This window comes from Octopus sinensis, linkage group LG5 (genome assembly GCF_006345805.1).
Source record: "Octopus sinensis linkage group LG5, ASM634580v1, whole genome shotgun sequence".
NCBI classification, from domain to species: domain Eukaryota; kingdom Metazoa; phylum Mollusca; class Cephalopoda; order Octopoda; family Octopodidae; genus Octopus; species Octopus sinensis.
Genome location: NC_043001.1, coordinates 130,838,273 through 130,858,761, shown reverse-complemented (window position 1 = coordinate 130,858,761; position 20,489 = coordinate 130,838,273). Strand labels below are relative to the sequence as shown.

Genomic DNA, 20,489 nt, shown 5'->3' with positions numbered 1-20,489 from the left:
GGACAGTTGGGTGAAGTGTCACACCTTAACAATGGAGGGAACCTGTGAAAGAGGTAGACCCAGGAAGATATGGGATAAGGTGGTGAAGTATGACCTTCAGACGTTGGGCCTTACAGAGACAATGACAAGCAACCAAGACCTTTGGAGAAACGCTGTGCTTGAGCCATCACCACGACATTACCTTCTAGAACAAAGTGGATGTTAAATGATGATGATGATAATGATGATGATGATGATGAATAAATAAATTACATCTCTGCATTAATGCACAATATAAAATATCCTTCAAAATAATGCAGAATTTAAGCTATATTTATGTTCTTTTGCTAAAACTCCTCAAACAGTAGAACACAAGTAAGCCATTGGCTACATAATAAGTTTTGGGGACCTTTCTTTCAGACAGGACCCACAATATTTGTTATCAACAGATACACCAATCCTTTCCTTGATTCAAGTTCAAATGACTCACTCTCTTAGACCGCCTTCTTTCCATCACGACCATCATGACCATTACCCCCCACCACACACACACACACACACAGACTCTAGATAGGATCCCTCCTTTATATTTTTTTCCCAACTTTCCAGAAATCAGAGGACTTTATTGGGAAACCGAAAAAATTGGAAACGAAAACGAAAAATGACATGACTTGACATGGCATGATATAAAATGAAATGAGTTAAAATTAAATTAAATACACAACTTTCCCACCACCACCACCACCACCACCACTACACAGTCCTCCCCCCATGCCAAGCTCCCCCCCCACCTGCTGTTATTATTTCCTTGTATCCCAACACCTATCTTAATAATAATAAATAACGATAAAGTTGAACCTGACATAACTTGAACCTTCAATTCTAAAGCCTGTTTCTCTGTCTGTCTGTCTGTCTCCCTCTCATACTGTCTCTCTTTTCTTACCTATCTCCCTTTTTTTTCTGTCACTCTTTCACTCTCTCTCTCTTTCTCATCTGCTAAGCCCTCTCTTTCCTTTCTCTCTCGCACTCTCTCACTCCATCACCACAACATTACCTTTTAGAACTAGCTAATAATTTCCTCATTCAAAATTTCTCATGACAAAGGTTTGACTAACCCATTGATGAACATAACTATTACAACAACAGCAGCAACAACAATATTATTACCACAACTACTCTTTCTTTTTTTTTATTATTATAGGTTCATTGTACTGTTATTTTTTCTTTCTCTTTTCATGCTATTATTTATTTATATATTCATTATTGTTATTGTTTTTTTTTTTTCCTTTTCATGTTTTATTTTATTTTTTTTCCTATCATCATTGTGAGTGTGATGTGTATTCAATGTTTTGTGTTGTGTACGTGTGTGATATTGTTTAGTATTGTATCTTTCAATGAAGCTTTTATTTCATAATATGAAAAAGCAGAAAAATAAACTGTAAGCTATTTTATTAATCTATGTAAGCAAGGTGATTTTCCATTGTCCTCTTTCATTCTAATCAATAACTGTAACTTCCATATAAATACATACATATACATGATACATATATATATGTATATATATGTGTGCTTCTGAGTATGTGTATGCGTGGGTTTGTGTATATGCTTCTGTTCATATTAAAATATAAATATCTATTCACACACACAGACATATATGTACACATACATACACACACACACATATATATATATATATAAATGCATTTAATTATATATACACATATACATAAATACATTTATGTGTGTGAGTATATATATATGAATGTATATGACTTTTCAATAGTCTCTAGTGCACACCACTAACTTCCTCATAAGCACTATTGATAGAGGAAAAATAATTAAGAGAAGAGGGGGGGTGGCAGAAAGAGAGGGGGAGAGAAAGAAAGAGGGAACCAGGAGAGAGGGAAATAGTATATGTACATATTTAAACTACCACTCTGATCTTACCCATACTTTCATTCAAATACATACATACATACATACATACATAAACATTCAACTATAAGAGTGTACATGTGTACACACAAACACAGACACTCACATGGTCAAATATATATACACACACAAATGAATATTCAAACTCAGACATTCTCTCTTTGTCTTCCAGTCTCTGTGACATACATACATATATTCATACATATATACATACATTCATGCGTGCATACACATGCACACACATGCACACACACACACTCAAAAACTCATACAATTAAATGCAGAGATCTGTCTCACTATCTTCATATAAATTATCTCCCAAACAGATACACATTTCTGTTCACTCATATATATTTATTTTTGTTGAGTGAAAATAATGTATATATATATATATATATATATACACACACACAACATACATACATGCATACATATATATGTGTGTGTGTATTTATATATAAATGTGTATATATATATGTATATATATATATGTGAATGTGTGTATATATGAATGTATGTATATATGAATGTATGTATGTATATATATATATATATATATATACACACATATATATATATATATGTGAATGTGTGTAGATATATGCATGCATGTGTATGTATTTATTTATGCATACATATATACATGTGTGTATGTGTACATTTATATATACATACATTGTATGTGTGTGTGTATATATATATGCATACATACACACACATATACAATCTTCATTTGTGCTCTCTGTATAATGACCATGATATAATAATGTCCTGTGTTAAACTTTTGAGGATATGGAGGGTGTCGGTGCTGTAATGGCAATGATGACAATGACAGAAAAGATGACATTGATGATGATGATGACGATGATGAAGGTAATGGTGATGATGATCATTTCATTAATGATTATGACTAGTACAGTTAAAGGTAGGCAAGGGGTGGAATCAAATAGGAACAATGGCGGAATGACAATTCAACGAAACATAGAGGAATGGTTTGTGTCTTTTGAGTCTTTCATACACTTTTATTTGAAGTATAAAAAAATCATATATATATGTATGCATATATATATATATTATATATATATAATATATATATATATATATATATATTATATATGTATATATATATACACATGAGAATTTTTTCTGTTATATGTATACATATATATCAGAAAAAAATTCTTTCTCCCTCTTCTAAATTGAGGAACTCTGCTGTGACTCATTTTTTTACTAATTGTGATATTCAGAACAAAATAAATGACCATTGCAAGCACCATACCACTGCTACTGTTAAACATCACTACGAACCCTTGCCCTACCATCATAAACCACCTCCACTTATATAATCATCATAAAAAGAAATATGATAAAAACAGCAAAGTTAATGAAATCATCATCAGAGGATGCAGACTGGAAGGATGAAAGGGTGGACAGGATCACGCTAGAAATGCAAATGAAATTAATATATATATATACTCTTTACTCTTTTTTTTTTTACTCTTTTTTACTTGTTTCAGTCATTTGACTGCGGCCATGCTGGAGCACCGCCTTCAGTCGAGCAAATCGACCCCAGGACTTATTCTTTGTAAGCCCAGTACTTATTCTATCTGTCTCTTTTTCCCCAACCGCTAAGTGACGGGGATGTAAACACACCAGCATCGGTTGTCAAGCAAAGCTAGTGGGACAAACACAGACACACAAACACAGACATACATATTTATATATATACATATATACGACAGGCTTCTTTCAGTTTCCGTCTACCAAATCCACTCACAAGGCATTGGTCGGCCCGGGGCTATAGCAGAAGACACTTGCCCAAGATGCCACGCAGTGGGACTGAACCCGGAACCATGTGGTTGGTTAGCAAGCTACTTACCACACAGCCACTCCTGCGCCTATATATATATTAATATTAGGGAAGTTATTTCTGAGTCCACAGGGGAGAGAAGATCAATTTAGTGGTACCAAAATGGATTACTCACTGTATTATATACATATATATAGATAGGTTTAAGAGACATAATCAGATTCTGTCTCTTAAAACTATCTATTTATCTATCTATCTGTCTGTCTGTTTGTCTATATATATCTATCTATCTCTCTATATATATATTTCTTTACTACCCACAAGGGGCTAAACACAGAGGGACAAACAAGACAGACAAAGGGATTAAGTCGATTACATTCGACCCCAGTGCATAACTGGTACTTAATTTATCGACCTCGAAAGGATGAAAGGCAAAGTCGACCTTGGCGGAATTTGAACTCAGAACACAGCGGCAGACGAAACATCGCAAAGCATTTCGTCCAGCGTGCTAACGTTTCTGCCAGCTAGCCGCCTATCTCTCTCTATATATATGTGTGTGTGTGTGTGTGTATAGTGAAGGTTCATGGCTCAGTGGTAAGGATATTGTACTCATGATTGTGAGATTGTGATTTCAATTCCTGGTTAGAACGGTGAGTTTTGTTCTTGAGCAAAACACTTCATTTCCCGTTACTCTGCGATCATTTCAACATATCACTTGTGGCACACTTGTGTAGTTGTAGAGGCAATGTCAATTTAATGGAGCAAGTGGACATGTGTGAACATAACCATTTAATCACTATAAACAAATTATGTGTGGTTGTTCAGCAAAAAAATTGCGGAACCTCCATCCATTGTCTAATGATAGGAGAGTCCAAACTATATTATGAACACACACACACACATATACACACACATCTTCTATCTTTTACTGGTTTCAGTTATTTGACTGTGGCCACACTGGGGCACTGCCATAGTTGAACAAATTGACCCCAGGACTTGTTTTTCTAAGTCTCTTTTGCTGAACCATTAAATCATAGGGATGTAAGCACAGCAACACCACTTGTCAAGTGATGACAGAGGCCCACATACACAAAGTCATACACACACACACATGACAGGCTCCTTTTATTTTCCATCTACCAAATCCACTCACAAGGCTTTGGCCAGCCCGAGGCTATAGTTGAAGACATTTGCCCAAGTTGTTATGCACTGAGAGTGAACCTGGAACCATGTGGTTGGGCAGCAAGCTTCTTACCACACAGCCATGAGCTGTTACCACACTATAGATTGTTATGCTATGGCCTCTTGATTTGCTAAGTGTAATAACAATATCTCCCTTGAACTACACCCTTACCATTTAAAGTTAGTTAAAGACATATCACATTGGATGATTTAATCAGCAGTAAATTGCGCTTGGTGGAGCGTGTGGCTTAGTGGTTAGGGTGTCAGCATCATGATCATAAGATTGTGGTTTCGATTCCTGGACCAGGCGATGCATTGTGTTCTTGAGCAAAATACTTCATTTCACATTGCTCCAGTCCACTCAGCTGGCAAAAATGAGTAACGCTGCAATGGACTGGCATCCCGTCTAGCTGGGGAACACATACGTCATTTAAAACGGGCAAACCGGGCCCATGAGCCTGGCTAGGCTTTAAAAAAGGCACATATATTTTGTGGAGGTGCAATGGCCAGTGGTTAGGGCAGCGGACTCATGGTCAGAGGATCGCGGTTTCGATTCCCAGATAGGGCGTTGTGTGTGTTTATTGAGCGAAAACACCTAAAAGCTCCACGAGGCATTGGCAGGGGGTGGTAGCGACTCCTGTTGTACTCTTTCACCACAACTTTCTCTCACTCTCTCTTCCTGTTTCTTGAGTAATGCTGTGATGGACTGGCGTCCCATCTAGCTGGGGGGAATACATACACCACAGAAACCGGGAAACCAGGCCCATGAGCCTGGCTAGGCTTGAAAAGGGTGAAAAGAAAAGAATCTGTGCTTGACAAAATGATAAGATGTTCATCAATAGAACTTGTTTACTTTTGAGCATGAATTGAGAACTAAGTCAATGATGCACAACAGTTTGTTATTTTCTTCTTTTATATAATCTGGGACTAAATAAAACCCCAAATCACTGTTCACATAAAGACTTAATATAAAATTTTATCTAAAAGTAAAAGTTCTATTAACATTGACCATATTTGAAAGCTTCCAATATTAGAATTAAGTATAAAATTAATTGAATAGTGTGATTGTTAAAAACTTTTGATCAATATGCATACATTTTGCTTAAATATACACATGCCACATGGTTCACCATGTGCAACACAGGGATATGTATCAGTTTAATATATGTGCTTGTGTGTGTGTATGTGTTATGTGCGTATGTATATATATGTGTGCGCATATGTATATATATGTGTGTGTGTATGTATATGTGTGTGTGTGTATATATATGTGTGTGTGTGTGTGTGTATACTGTATGTGGTTCTAAGTTATCATCATCATCGTTTAGCGTCCGCTTTCCATGCTAGCATGGGTTGGACGGTGCAACTGGGGTCTGGGAAGCCAGAAGGCTGCACCAGGCCCAGTCTGATCTGGCAATGTTTCTATGGCTGGATGCCCTTCCTAACGCCAACCACTCTGTGAGTGTAGTGGGTGCTTTTTACGTGCCACCAGCACAGGTGTCAGACAAGTCTGGCAAACGGCCACGATTGGATGGCACGGGGGCCAGGCGAGGCTGGCAACGGCCACGAACGGATGGTGCTTTTTACGTGCCACTGACACGAGGCCAGTCGGGTCGGCGCTGGCAACGGCCTAAATCTAAAATACCATAATTGAATTTTTAACACCTTTGTGGCTGTTGGGCCACCCTGTATTCACACACACACACATATATATATGAAAAATAAGAATAAACACAAGTTTATATTACACAACTCAGCAGGTTTGTTAGGATGTTTTTACCTGATTTGAAGGGGTTTTGATATGCTGAATCGTAAAATGGAATCCATTTTTTATCATCATTTCTAGATTTCTTGATATGTAAACCCCACAATGTTTGCAATTTCCCAGATATTCCAGAATATTGTATTGTTTACATGTGAAATTTAGTACAACTGTTCATTACAATTTATATATTTTATTAGGAGTCAGGGAAAAGCATTGGGGAGAACGTTTCCATCAACAAAAGTATCAGAGCAGATGGAATTTGTATATGATGGCAGACTATGACTACCTTGTTGTTAGTGGTTTCAGACAGAGTGCATCTAACTTTTATTTTGCATCTTTTTTAATTTTCTGTGAGACAAGTAGAATAGGTACAGGTATGGCTAAAGGTGCAGGCATGACCATAATGTTCCAAAGTTCCCTCTGTAATCACATGGTTTCGAATTTGGTACCACATGAGAAGGCTTGGTTACAATGGTAGAGGTCACACCCAAGGTACTGCACATAGAAAAGGAATCAGAAATCACAGAGTTGTGAAGGAAATCTCTTAACTACATAGTCGTGGTTGTGGCTTAGATGAACTCAGCCATGTCTGCATTCAAATTTCATGCAAAGACTATCTTGACCAAGAATATGTGTTTGCTGTGTTGTTTACTTCAAGTTTCTCCCATTTCCCTTTTTTTTTTTCTCTTTTATTCCTTCCCATTATTTTTGAAAAATCTTGGCAAGCATCTTACAGGTATTTCCATCAAGTTTGCTAGTTGGTGTTACCAGTTCATTTCTAAGTTTTATGCCTAGGCTATACCATGTGTATTGCAAATCCACTATCTTCTTAAATAGATGTTCTTCTTGTGGTTCTTGTTACATAGTGCCAGACTTCTCAGAGGCTTACCATTCATCAGTATCCCATCTTTTTCTCAGACATTGTATATCTAACACTATATCTATGCATGTATGTATCATTTATCAGACTGCAGCCATGACAGGGCACCACTGTGAAGGACTTTTGTCAAATGAATTAACACCAGTACATATTTTTTTAAACCCTGGTAGTTACACCATTGGTCTCTTTAACCAAATTACTAAGTTTCAGGGGACATAAACACACCAACACCAGTTGTCAAGTGATGGTGGGGGTGGTGGGTAACAAACACATACAAAGATGCACACATACACATACATATATTTGACAGGCTTCTTTCAGTTTCTGAATACCAGATCCTCTTACAAAGCTTTGATTAGCCCAGTACTATAGTAGAAGACACTTGCTCAAGGTGCCATGCAGTGATACTGAACCCAGAAATGTGTATTAAGGAAGCATAAATCTCACCACACGGCTGTGCCTGCACTTATAATTTTTTTGGAAGCACTCCATCAGTTACGACGACGAGGGTTCCGGTTGATCTGAATCAACGGAACAGCCTGCTCGTGAAATTAACGTGTAAGTGGCTGAGCACTCCACAGACACGTGTACCCTTAACGTAGTTCTTGGGGATATTCAGCGTGACACAGAGAGTGACAAGGCTGGCCCTTTGAAATACAGGTACAACAGAAACAGGAAGTAAGAGTGAGAGAAAGTTGTGGTGAAAGAGTACAGCAGGGATCGCCACCATCCCCTGCCGGAGCCTTGTGGAGCTTTAGGTGTTTTCACTCAATAAACACTCACAACGCCCGGTCTGGGAATCAAAACCGCAATCCTACGACCGCGAGTCCGCTGCCCTAACCACTGGGCCATTGCGCCTCCACGCACTTATAATATGTATTTATACAAAAGACAAATTGTCACAGATGAACTCATTTGATCGTAAGCCTGCTCAATTATGCCTGATATGGTTGGGTGGGGCAGTTAAACAGCACCTGCTTTATATTTTCTTTTCTTTGTAGTTTCAGTTTTCTTTGAACAAACTAACTTTTTAAAAAATTGTTTTTTCTTTATTTTCTTTGTGCAGCATCACTTTGATACTAATTACCGATGACTATTCCATCTCTGATTGCCACATTGGAAACTTTCTAAGAATTATCTTCAATGTAATTGTTTTTTTCTGTGGTCAAGAAGATGTTGCTAATATTAAGAATCCAGAAAGATTCAAGAATGAAATTAAGGTAAGTCAATGTTTTATTCCTACTTTTTGTTGTTTTTGCTTACTCTGTGAAAGTACATGACTTTGTGGTTTGGTTATTCAGCTCATGACCAACAGGTTGTGAGTTCAATTCCCAACAGAGTGTTGCGTCCTTGTGCAAAACACTTTATTTCACTTTGCTGGCAAAAACAAGTTGTACCTGTTATTCAAAGGGGCCGGCCTTGTCACATTTTGTGTCAGGCTAAATATCCCTGAGAACTACATTAAGAAGTATGAGTGTCTATGGAGTGCTCAACCACTTATGTTAATTTCAGGAGCAAAATGTTCTGTTGACTGAATCATCTGCAACACACATCATTGTAAACAACAGAGCGCTGGGACATTGTTTACTCTTCGTATCAAATACTTCTTCTCACCTGTTTTGCTTAAAAAATGAATACTTCCTACATTTTCTATTTTGATTTCCTGACAGGTTTTATATACAAAATAAAAACAAGAAAAAAAAAAGAAAGAAAAAAGTAAATTATTAACAATATTAATTTCATTCGAGTATCAGAAATTGTGTGTAATAGAGTATCAATGACTAGGTTATAGATATATGGCAAAATAATTTGATGCTAATAACTATAAAACAGGAATAAAGGTATAAAATCAGTGATGCATTTATTTAATATGTAGCTAATATGACCGCAACAAAATGTAACAATATTATTTTTATTTTCACTTCATTTCAAATCATCCATTCGCTAATCATATACAAGAAAGGAATAACAACAATATTAATAAAAAGAAAAAAAAATAGTAATTGAAATCATTGTTTTACTTTGATATATTATTTTAAATAGGTTTCTCTTTTTTCCGTTCTTCTTCTAGCATCAAACGTATCATTTTGTTTTGTATATTTACTTATCAAATGAAAATTTATGCGAATTACGCTAAATTATAAACCTTATAAATATACAGAGTTGTAATTTGTATCTTCTATGTTTGTTGTATTTAAAGAGAGAACCATTTAAAATTTATTATAAAATAATAATAATAATGATAATAATCATAATGATGAGGATAAAGTAATAATAATAATAAATAATAATGATAATATTCATAATGATGAGGATAAAGTAATAATAATAATAAATAATAATGATAATAATAATAATAATAATAATAATGATAATAATAATAATAATAAAGTAATATTAATAATAACGGTATCAATAATAATAATAATAATAATAATAATAATAATAATAATAATAATAATAATAATTAAGTAATATTAATAATAATGGTATTAATAATAATAATAATAATAATAATAATAATAATAAATAATAATGATAATAATAATAATAATAATAATAATAATGATAATTATAATAATAATAATAATAAAGTAATATTAATAATAATGGTATTAATAATAATAATAATAATAATAATAATGATAATAATAATAATAATGATAGCAGTAATAATAATTGATTTTTAAAAAGAAGAAACCTTTTCTTTCACTGTTTGAAGAATTTTTCAATTTTATTAATGATGCATATTGGGAAACCTAACCAATATGTATGTAAGTGTATTGGAATAAATATCATTCTATGGGAGGTACAATTGATTACCTTTATGAGAAGGTTTTTAACTTTTATCATTTTGTTTGTTTATCTATTTTTGTTTTTTATATATTCACTACTGCACTGCAAATATTCAAAGCCAATTACACTCGTTTAAGTTTTGCAAAATACAGGGCTACAACAGCCCTTTATCTAAGCTATACCTTGCTTTAAAAAAAATTCCTCCTAAAAGGAGTAATTGTTTTTTGTTTGTTTGTTTGTTTTCCTTTTTTGTTTTTGAGATAATTAATAATATGTACAGTAAAATAGAATTTTCAGAAAAATCAAAGCCATATGCCCTAAAATATTCATTTTTAAATGGTAGGTATCACAGCCCATATACCAAAGTCTTTTAACATGATTCTTACACACTATTATTTATAGCTTTTATACTTCAAGTTTAACAATTAAACTGTTAAACCAATATATATATATATATATATATATATATATATCTGTGTGAGTGTGTGTGTGTTATTAGTATATATATATATATATATATATATATATGTATGTATATATATATAGTTGTATATTATGAATATATATATTGTCAACATATATATATATGTGTACATTATGAATATATATGTATTATCAATATATCGAAGTGCTCACACACTTGGATGAAAACTTCTCTCCAATAGAGGTTAGTAACATTTTTTCAAAAAGTAATTTTTAAAAAATCATCATTACACTCCAAGACTATTAAGTAATTCTCATAGACTTTCATATATATATATATATATATTGTGAAGGTGCAATGGCCCAGTGGTTAGGGCAATGAACTCGTGGTCGTAGGATCACGGTTTCGATTCCCAGACCGGGCATTGTGAGTGTTTATTGAGCGAAAACACCTAAACCTCCACGAGGCTCTGGCAGAGGGTGGTGGCAAACCCTGCCATACTCTTTCACCACAATTTTCTCTAACTCTTTCTTCCTGTTTCTGTTGTATCTGTATTTCAAAGGGGCCATATATTTAAAAAATATATATATATATATATATATATATATATATGAAAAATTTATTTTAATGCTATATTATTATAACATACAAAACACAGTACATGCACCGAAAATTCAGTGCCTGAAAGAACAATTAATAGTATATATCATCATAATTTTGTTTCAAAATGATTTCAGTCTTCTACAAAATGACAATATTGGGGAATCATGAAAACACAAACACTTTTGCATCATATCATTTAATAATATATATATATATGTATGTATATATATATATATGTATGTATATATATATGTATATATATATATATATATATTTTCAAAATGTGACCGCGTGTGTACCGTTGGTGATTTACCGTTGGTGTACCGTTGGTGTGTACCGTTGGTGATTTCATGCTGTTTAACCCTTTAGTGTTCAGGTTATTCAATCAAACATAATGCCTATTGATTCCCATTGATTTGAATTAATCATGAATTATTTCATATCTTCAAGATCTTGATGGTGTAATTACTTAATGTAGAATAACATTGTAGGGTAGGTGTGAAAGCCTGGATCTGGTCAGTTTGAACATAAAACAGACTAGCTATTTTGGCCGGATATGGCCAGTTTAAATACTAAAGGGTTAAAGCCCGTTCACTGTTTTCGGCTACCTGACATCATCATCAGCAGTATGGATGTAAATATCACTGGATTTACTTCAGAAATTCCTTCGTGCCTATAGAGTTTATAAAATATTTTATATATATATCATATATAGTATTATTAATAATGATAAAAACAGAGGTTTTTTACATCTGTAATTTTATTAAACTGTTATTTACAGATACGAGAAATCTCTGTTCTTATGATTTTTAATGCTGTTACCTTCTCTACAGAAACTATGCAGTCCTGAATAGGGCACTCAGATTTTCCTAGCAAGAATAGTTACCAGAATCTAGCAATTTGTTGTTAACTTGGATATAATAAAAGGACTGCTGTGGTTAGCCAGCATCTGAAACTGAAATAAGAGGAAACACGGTAACACTGTGATAATATATCCCTTTAAAGTTAAATAAGGCCGAATTAGGAGATTACCCTGGGTTTCATGTCCATAAACTGCTTAGGTTTACGGCATATCATCAGATCCCAAAACCTGTCGGCCTAAGGCCTCTCTAGTGACTTCTCTAGTATATGGAGGAGGAAATTCAGTATCAACAACAAGGGATTTCTCCCTTTGGCTATTGATCACGAGTGACCCTGTTATTTTGTGGGTTCAAATAGGTAGCAGAAATAACCTGAAGTGCAAGCATGGTCCAAAGACCTCTGTTCTGGAATTAAGGATGTTCCCCAGGTTGAGGGAGACTTTTAGAAGAATCCTCACCCATTTTGTTATGCATAGTTTACAATGCTATATACAGGTGCAGGTGTTGTAGTGTAGTAAGAAGCACTCGGTCCAATCTACAGAGTGATAGGTATTAGGAAGTGTATCCAGCCATAAAATCCCTGCCAAAACAGACACAGTTGCCTAGGGTTAGTCTTTTAGCTGGCCGACTCCTGCTAACTGTCCTGCTCATGCATGCACAAAGACGGATGTTAAGTGATGATGATGATATATATCATTAAATGAATACGTAAGATATTACAGAGAAAAGGTATTAGGTGTTTTGCTGTTCTGCATTGAATATTATTTACACAATTAACATCTCTCATGTGAGACATTTATGTTGAGCTAACAAACTTTTTAATTACATTACTTTTCTAAATAACAAAGCAAAAAAAAAACTAGTTAAAAGAATCATTTTTTTTTTTTCCTCTGTAAACTTTAGACAAGAATATGCAAGACAAGTAGAAACCACTCTTAAACAAGGTGCATTTATAGTTAGTTGCAAGTTTAAAACCATTTGGACTTCATGTTTGAACAGGTCTCTTACATAAACAGCTATCATATGTTGGTCGTGTGTGTGATTGAATATAAATCTTTATCTTTTAATTACAAGATTATTTCTTACAGAAAACAAAAATGATTCATTGTACACACACACACAGACACATGCACGCACACACACACACACACAAACACACACACGCACACATACAAACATGCACACATGTATATAAAACTTTCAAGGTAGTCAGTCCACTTCACATGGTTTGTTTCATCAATTTGAAATCTGCTAATATTTAGACATATTTATATATTCATATATTTGTACATATTCATGAGTAACCGATACTACATAGTCAAGCATGCATACACACATCCATACATCCACACATCCATACATCCACACATCCATACATCCACACATCCATACATACACAGATACACATACACACATATATACATCCAATCATACATACATGCATACATAAGTGTAGGTGTGGTTGAGTGGTAAGTAGTTTGCTTCCTAATCACATGATTCTAGGTTCAGTCCCAATCCAAGGCATCTTAAAGCAGCTGTCTAGAGTCCTGGGCCTATCAGAACCTTGTGAGTGGATTTAGTAGATGGAAACTGAAAGAAGCCTGTCATATGTATCTATGAGTGTGGGTCTTTGTGTTCTGTGGCTGCATGTGTCCACTACTACTGCTTGACAACCAGTATGTGGCATGGATCAGATAGTTATATATGTGTATATTATAAGTAAAGTATACATACTGTATTTGATAGGGTATGTATATGTGAATATTTATTTATATGTGTATCTTTGTGTAGATGTAAATACCAGTATTCATGCGTATATATACACCCAGTTCTGCACATATAAAAAGAGGAATATTTTTTATTAGATGATGACACTGGAACTTGTAGGTGTCTGTATAAATGTGTGCATATGGATGTGTGTGTTTATTCCTTTAGCATTTAAACCAGACATTCTGGCCAAATTATTCTACTTGTTTTATGCTAAAATTGGCCAGGTCTGGTTTCTCACACGTACTCTGCAATATTTTTCTAAAAATATAGTCATAAAACTCTTGAAGCTATGTGATAATGCATGATTTAATTCAAAACATGTGAGTAAATAAGCATTTCATTTGTCAGAGTAATCTGAGTGCTAAAGGATTATATATATATCACAGAGTTGCAAAGCAACCTTTTTAATCACACATACGAAGACAAATGTTGTTTGTATTTGTGAAACACACAAAATCATAAGTTCCTAGTTTTCACCTCACCCCAAAATCAGTTAATTTTTTTATTTATTTTTTTATTTTATCTAGTTTCAGCTCACGTGCTCTGGCCATGCTGGGGCACCACCATTTGTTTCTTTTACACAAATTTTTTTTTGCAATTAGTGTGTAGTGACATGGGTTTAACCAGGAATTGAAAGTAGGTTAGATTTAAAATCTTCAATGACAGACTTAGGACAAAAGCCTGAAAATAACACTGTGTAAGACGATTTTTATCCTTGGGTAGCAATTGTTATTTCCTATTTGCTTACCCCTAGAAAGCATGGAAAATGGCTAATATTTCCTTCAATCTTTACTTTTGTTACATTTATTCAAACTCCCAAGAATTCCTCTTGATACATGGCTATGGGAAGGAAGGAAGCACTCCGTCGGTTATGACGATGAGGGTTCCGGTTGATCCGATCAACGGAACAGCCTGCTCGTGAAATTAACGTGTAAGTGGCTGAGCACTCCACAGACACATGTACCCTTACTGTAGTTCTTGGGGATATTCAGCGTGACACAGAGAGTGACAAGGCCGGCCCTTTGAAATACAGGTACAACAGAAACAGGAAGTAAGAGTGAGAGAAAGTTGTGGTGAAAGAGTACAGCAGGGATCACCACCATCCCTGCCGAAGCCTCGTGGAGCTTTAGGTGTTTTCGCTCAATAAACACTCACAACGCCCGGTCTGGGAATCGAAACCGCGATCCTACGACCGCGAGTCCGCTGCCCTAACCACTGGGCCATTGCGCCTCCACACATGGCTATGATGCTCCCCAACAACACTTGCTCATGATCAGAGATGCACATATTGTCAGCCACTAGGGGACATGCTCAAGTGGTTGAGGTCAAGCAACTAACAAGCAGATCTGTGGTACTGGGCAGATTATTTGCTATAATGATATTTCTGCTTCAGCAACTCAGCAGTGAATCTATCTGAAATGTAATGGAAAATAGGTCAGTTTCAAAACATTGATATCCAGGTCACAAAAGCAAAGTTTGAAGGAAATAGTAGTAATTTCCTTTTGACTTCTACATAGAAGCAAATAAGAAATTACACTTACTGACCAAAGACAAAATAAATAAAAATTTCGTTACACAGTGTAATATAAATTGGGACGTGGAAGAGAAGCTAACACAAAATTTGCACCTTTAACTATCTACATATTTCAACAGTCAAAATAAATCATAAAATGATAAAGATTTTTTTTTTCTTTTACAAATAAAAAATAATGTTATTTGGCTGAAAATAAAACAACCAATTTCACTCAAAGAATTCTATTATTCGGAGACAAAAACAAAACATCATTTAAAAGAATCACTTTAAATGGAATTGATTTATTATTCCATTTTGATGGTTAATACTCAATGTATTTTTTTTATTTCTTTAATTATTCTGTCTCTTACTATTTAATACTTGCTCAATGCAGCTTCTCTGTCTCTTCTTATACGGTACTATTTATAATTGAATCATTTGTTTTATTTTGGATTTTTGTTTTTGTTTTCTTTCTGCTTGATGTGATGATGTCACTCTATAAAATTTGTACTCATACTGATGGTTTGTGTTTACAGGTAATAAAAATTTTCTAGATTATTATTTATATTTATATAAAATAAACAAAGATAGACACATAAAAAAAACCTCTCCTTCAGAAACAATGGAAATTTGTTGTAGTTCTCATCATTGTTGTTGTTGTTGTGATGGTGGTGGTTTTATCCAGTGTCTTTATTTCATTGTTTGTTTTCATTTTTGTAAATCAACTCATGTAATTACATTAAAGAGTCCACTTTCTTTCTGGTCAGGCCAGTGGTTTCAATTCATATTATATATTTCTTTATTACTAAAAAAGAAAGATTGGCAAAAGGCAAAGTGATCGTTGCATTTCATAAAAGAACTATACTTGTCAACAGTGTGTGCATATATATATATGTGTGTGTGTGTGTGTGTGTGTATATATATATATACATATATATATGTTTTCTTATTACCCACAAGGGGCTAAACATAGAGGGGACAAACAAGGACAGACAAAGTGATTAAGTCGATTACATCGACCCAGTGTGTAACAGGTACTTAATTTATCGACCCTGAAAGGATGAAAGGAAAAGTAGACCTTGGCGGAATTTGAACTCAGAACGTAGCGGCGGACGAAATACCGCAAAGCATTTCGCCCGGCGTGCTAACGATTCTACCAGCTCGCCGCCTTATATATATATATATACACACACATACATATATATATATATATATATATATTTACATATACTCATATATATATATATTTACATATACTCATATATATATATTTACATATACTCATATATATATATATATATATATATATATATATATATATATATATATATACATCTTCCATCTTTCATTTGCCATATATATATATATATATATACACGTGTGTGTTTATATAATATATATACATACATGTGTGTATATGTATGTGTGCATGTGTATGTATGTGTGTGTATGTGTGTGTAGTATTTATAGGCCTACATGCACATGCATTTGCACACTACATCTAATCATCCTGTTTCACACTTGCATATTCACCTCCTTCACCACTTTCATTGTCATTCCCCTTTGCTTATCATTCTGAGAAATGCTTTATTTGAAAGAACAGACACTCTGTAGAATTGAGATGACTTACAGGGGACTTTTCTAGTGTTGGTACCACAATATAATGTATCCCAGACTCTCTATACAATGGTTGGTATTTGGAAGAGCATCCTGTCATAGAAACTTTGCCAAAACAAAAAAAAAATTGATTGTAGAAGATCTGGTACTCTAACCCATCTTGAATGTAATAATTCTATTATGGGAGAATTCTGGATACCGCCTCATGACTGAAGATGGACTAACCAGTTACAATAAATAAGAAATGAGTGAACTGTCAGAGGTCCTTAGTTGATGACTTAGTTCAACAGTGTTGGATTATTTTGTGTTAGTTCAAGAGTTAGTTGTTGAACAGTAAATTCTGAGTATTCGAGTAGATGGAATGCATTCTGTGTTAACATATATTTCTGCGATAGGTTAGTTTTTAGATAACCACAACAAGCTATTTATTTGTGTAATACCATTTTACACTAGACATATATACTCATGTCAAAAGAAATTCTAAATAAGAATTTACTCAAACTGCAAGAGCCTACCCCATGAATGTTAGATAATATAAATAAATACAGAATAATTGTATGTTATTTATATTAGTTGAAAGTAGTGATTACTAGTTGGGATGTCCTGGTTTCATCTTCTGATTATTTTTTCATAATAATGATCGAGAGCAGAGAAGCTATAATATAGTCTAGTTAAGAGCTGGAACAGCAGTAGTTAATTGCTTTTTTTGTAGATTCCCTCCATAAAGTTATGAATTCTATGAGTGTCTGGATGAAAAAAAAAATCCTAGTTTTAGAATTGTATGTATTGAAATTAGAGATAAACATAAAAGAAGCCCTTACAAGAAATTTCAAAAAAATAAATCTGAAAAATTTTTAATTTACTTTGTGATAAGGGGGAGTAATTCAACATGTATTTATGAAACAGTGAGTAGGAAACTAAAAGATAGGGTTTATATTTTCAATATTAAGGTTTTATGTGGGGTTGTGAAGAGATTTTTTTTCAAGATTAGTAGAAACGTAGGAGTTAATATGAGCATGTGAGTATTAAGAATTAAGTGAAATTAAAGATATAATTATAGTTAACACGAAAATAAATGAAGAATGATCAAATAATAGGAAGAGAAAGTAAAATTGTAAACAAAGCTTATAGAGCCAAAAGGAACATATAGACAGGGTCTCACTTTGAGTAGAATTATAATTAAAGATATAATTATAGTTAAGACAATGATAGATAAAAGCTAATTACATAATGGGATGAGCAAATCAAATTAAAAATAGGCCTCATAAAGCCAGAAGGAATAAAGAGACAGGGTCCTACCTCTCTCTCTCTCTCTCTAAATAGATTTTAGAGTCAAATCAAGAGGGAGATGAACTCAATTTATATGCAAATTAAGCATAGATTGTATGATAAGAATGATTATAAATGTTAATAACAGTAAGGGTAAGTTTGAATAGGCTCAATAATTATACTTAGGGTCGGTGACTACTAGAGCTATAAATTTTCTTAAGGTTGTTATCATCAAGAGTGGAAGAGCATCCAATTATGAGTGTATCTGTATACACGAAAAAAGGAGTACTAAGTTATAGTTTTATGTGGGATGATTAGTAACTGTAATGCATATTTTAGAGGAGGTTGTAATAATTTGGTAAGAAAATACCCAACAAATGATAAACAATACTAATAAATCTGAGTATTGCAGATATATCAAACAACATATTGGACTAAGGAACCAAAGGAACAAGTATAATTTTGAAAACTATGTATTTTGTATCTCTTATTGTGTGTATTTATATATATATATATATATATATATATATATATATAGTTAATCCAAACATGCAAACACAAAGAGTAAACATAACAACGTGAGGACGTGGAACAAATATAGTATTATTGGACGCTCAGAAAGGAAGGGAAGAAGGAGGGCTTAACGTTTCGAGCGGAGCTCTTAGTTGGTTTCTGATTTAAGCATGAGGCCAGAAATTCTAAGGCATGACGATACCATTTCATTTTATTGGTCCCAGAAGGATCAAAGACAAAGTTGACTTTAACAGGAATTGAACTCGGAGCCAGAATAAATATCGCAGTGCACTTTGTCTGACACTGTAATGCATTAGCCAGCTCACTGCCCTAGGGATACCTATAATGGTGTGGTTAAAGATATAAGGGAATCAACAGAAACACAAAAAGAGATGATAAAGAATAACATGCAGAGAATTACATGGAATGGAAAATAGTACAATGAATTATGTAAAATACAATAAGCATTATCGTTATTCTCCTTTTTTTATGTCCAGTTTCCATACTGATATTGGTTGGATGGGCCATCACAGTCAGTGGGATTTCTAATTCAGAGTTACTGAATTTAGGGAGGATTCTAGATACCTCCATATCAAAACTGGTTAGCTGGCTGCTGTTCTGTTGTGGCCTGAACTCAAGCTGTTTATTTGTGCCAGCTGCATATTATGGAGAGTATTTGAGGTGAGCAAAGTATCCATGAAATACGTTTCTCTCGAGTGTAAAATATTCAAAGGACTCATAAGTGATATACTAGAAAAAACTGGATAAATTTGTAAGGATTTCAGCAATTCCTATTTTATTCAATGTGGCTCAGTGGTTAGAGCGTCGAGCTTATGATCGTGAGGTTGTGAGCTCGAATCCCGGACCGGGCTGCATGTTGTGTTCTTGAGCAAGGCACTTTATTTCACGTTGCTCCAGTTCACTCAGCTGTAGAAATGAGTTCCGACGTCACTGGTGCCAAGCTGTATCGAACTTTGTCTTTCCCTTGGATAACACTGGTGGCTTGGAGGGGGGAGGCTGGTATGCATGGGCGACTGCTGGTCTTCAATAAACAACCTCGCCCGGACTTGTGTCTAGGAGGGTAACTTTCTAGGTGCAATCCCATGGTCTGTGTCGTGACCGAAGGGGTCTCCGACTCCGATAGTTATGTTTATCTGTTTAATGGTATATCCCTCTGTCTTAATTAGGTTTTCAAATCATCTATCTCTGTGCTAATCCTGCTAACAATCTTCTTTATACCTGGTTATACCTCTTTATTCTTGTCCAACAGGAAATTGATGTTTTAGAAAAATTAAACAAATTTATTGTTTCACCAAGAATTTAATCAAATATCTCATTCAAAACATTTCTCACTACTCCTGATACACCTGGTACATTCCCAGTATCTTTTGCAGTTTTATAGATCCCATGCTGAAGTGTATTTGGGGGTGTAGGGTACAGCTCTTAAAGCAAACTTTTTTATATCATTTCTATCATTTGAAATTGATGATTTTTCAGTGTGGGTCTCAACTTTTAGAACAAAACAAAGTTTACAGGGTTCAATCCTAGAGAGGAAGGCAGTGGGGAATTGAAA

General features: G+C 34.2%; 1 protein-coding gene across 1 annotated transcript in view; it reads left to right on the top strand.

Moving 5' to 3' along the window:
- Positions 1-20,489, top strand: part of LOC115212276 (protein fuzzy homolog) — a 1,390,078-nt gene that overhangs the window by 515,687 nt on the left and 853,902 nt on the right. The window contains exon 3 of the mRNA XM_036503082.1: positions 8,618-8,771. Within this exon, the coding sequence (XP_036358975.1) occupies positions 8,618-8,771 (154 nt within the window). The remainder of the gene's footprint in view (positions 1-8,617; positions 8,772-20,489) is intronic.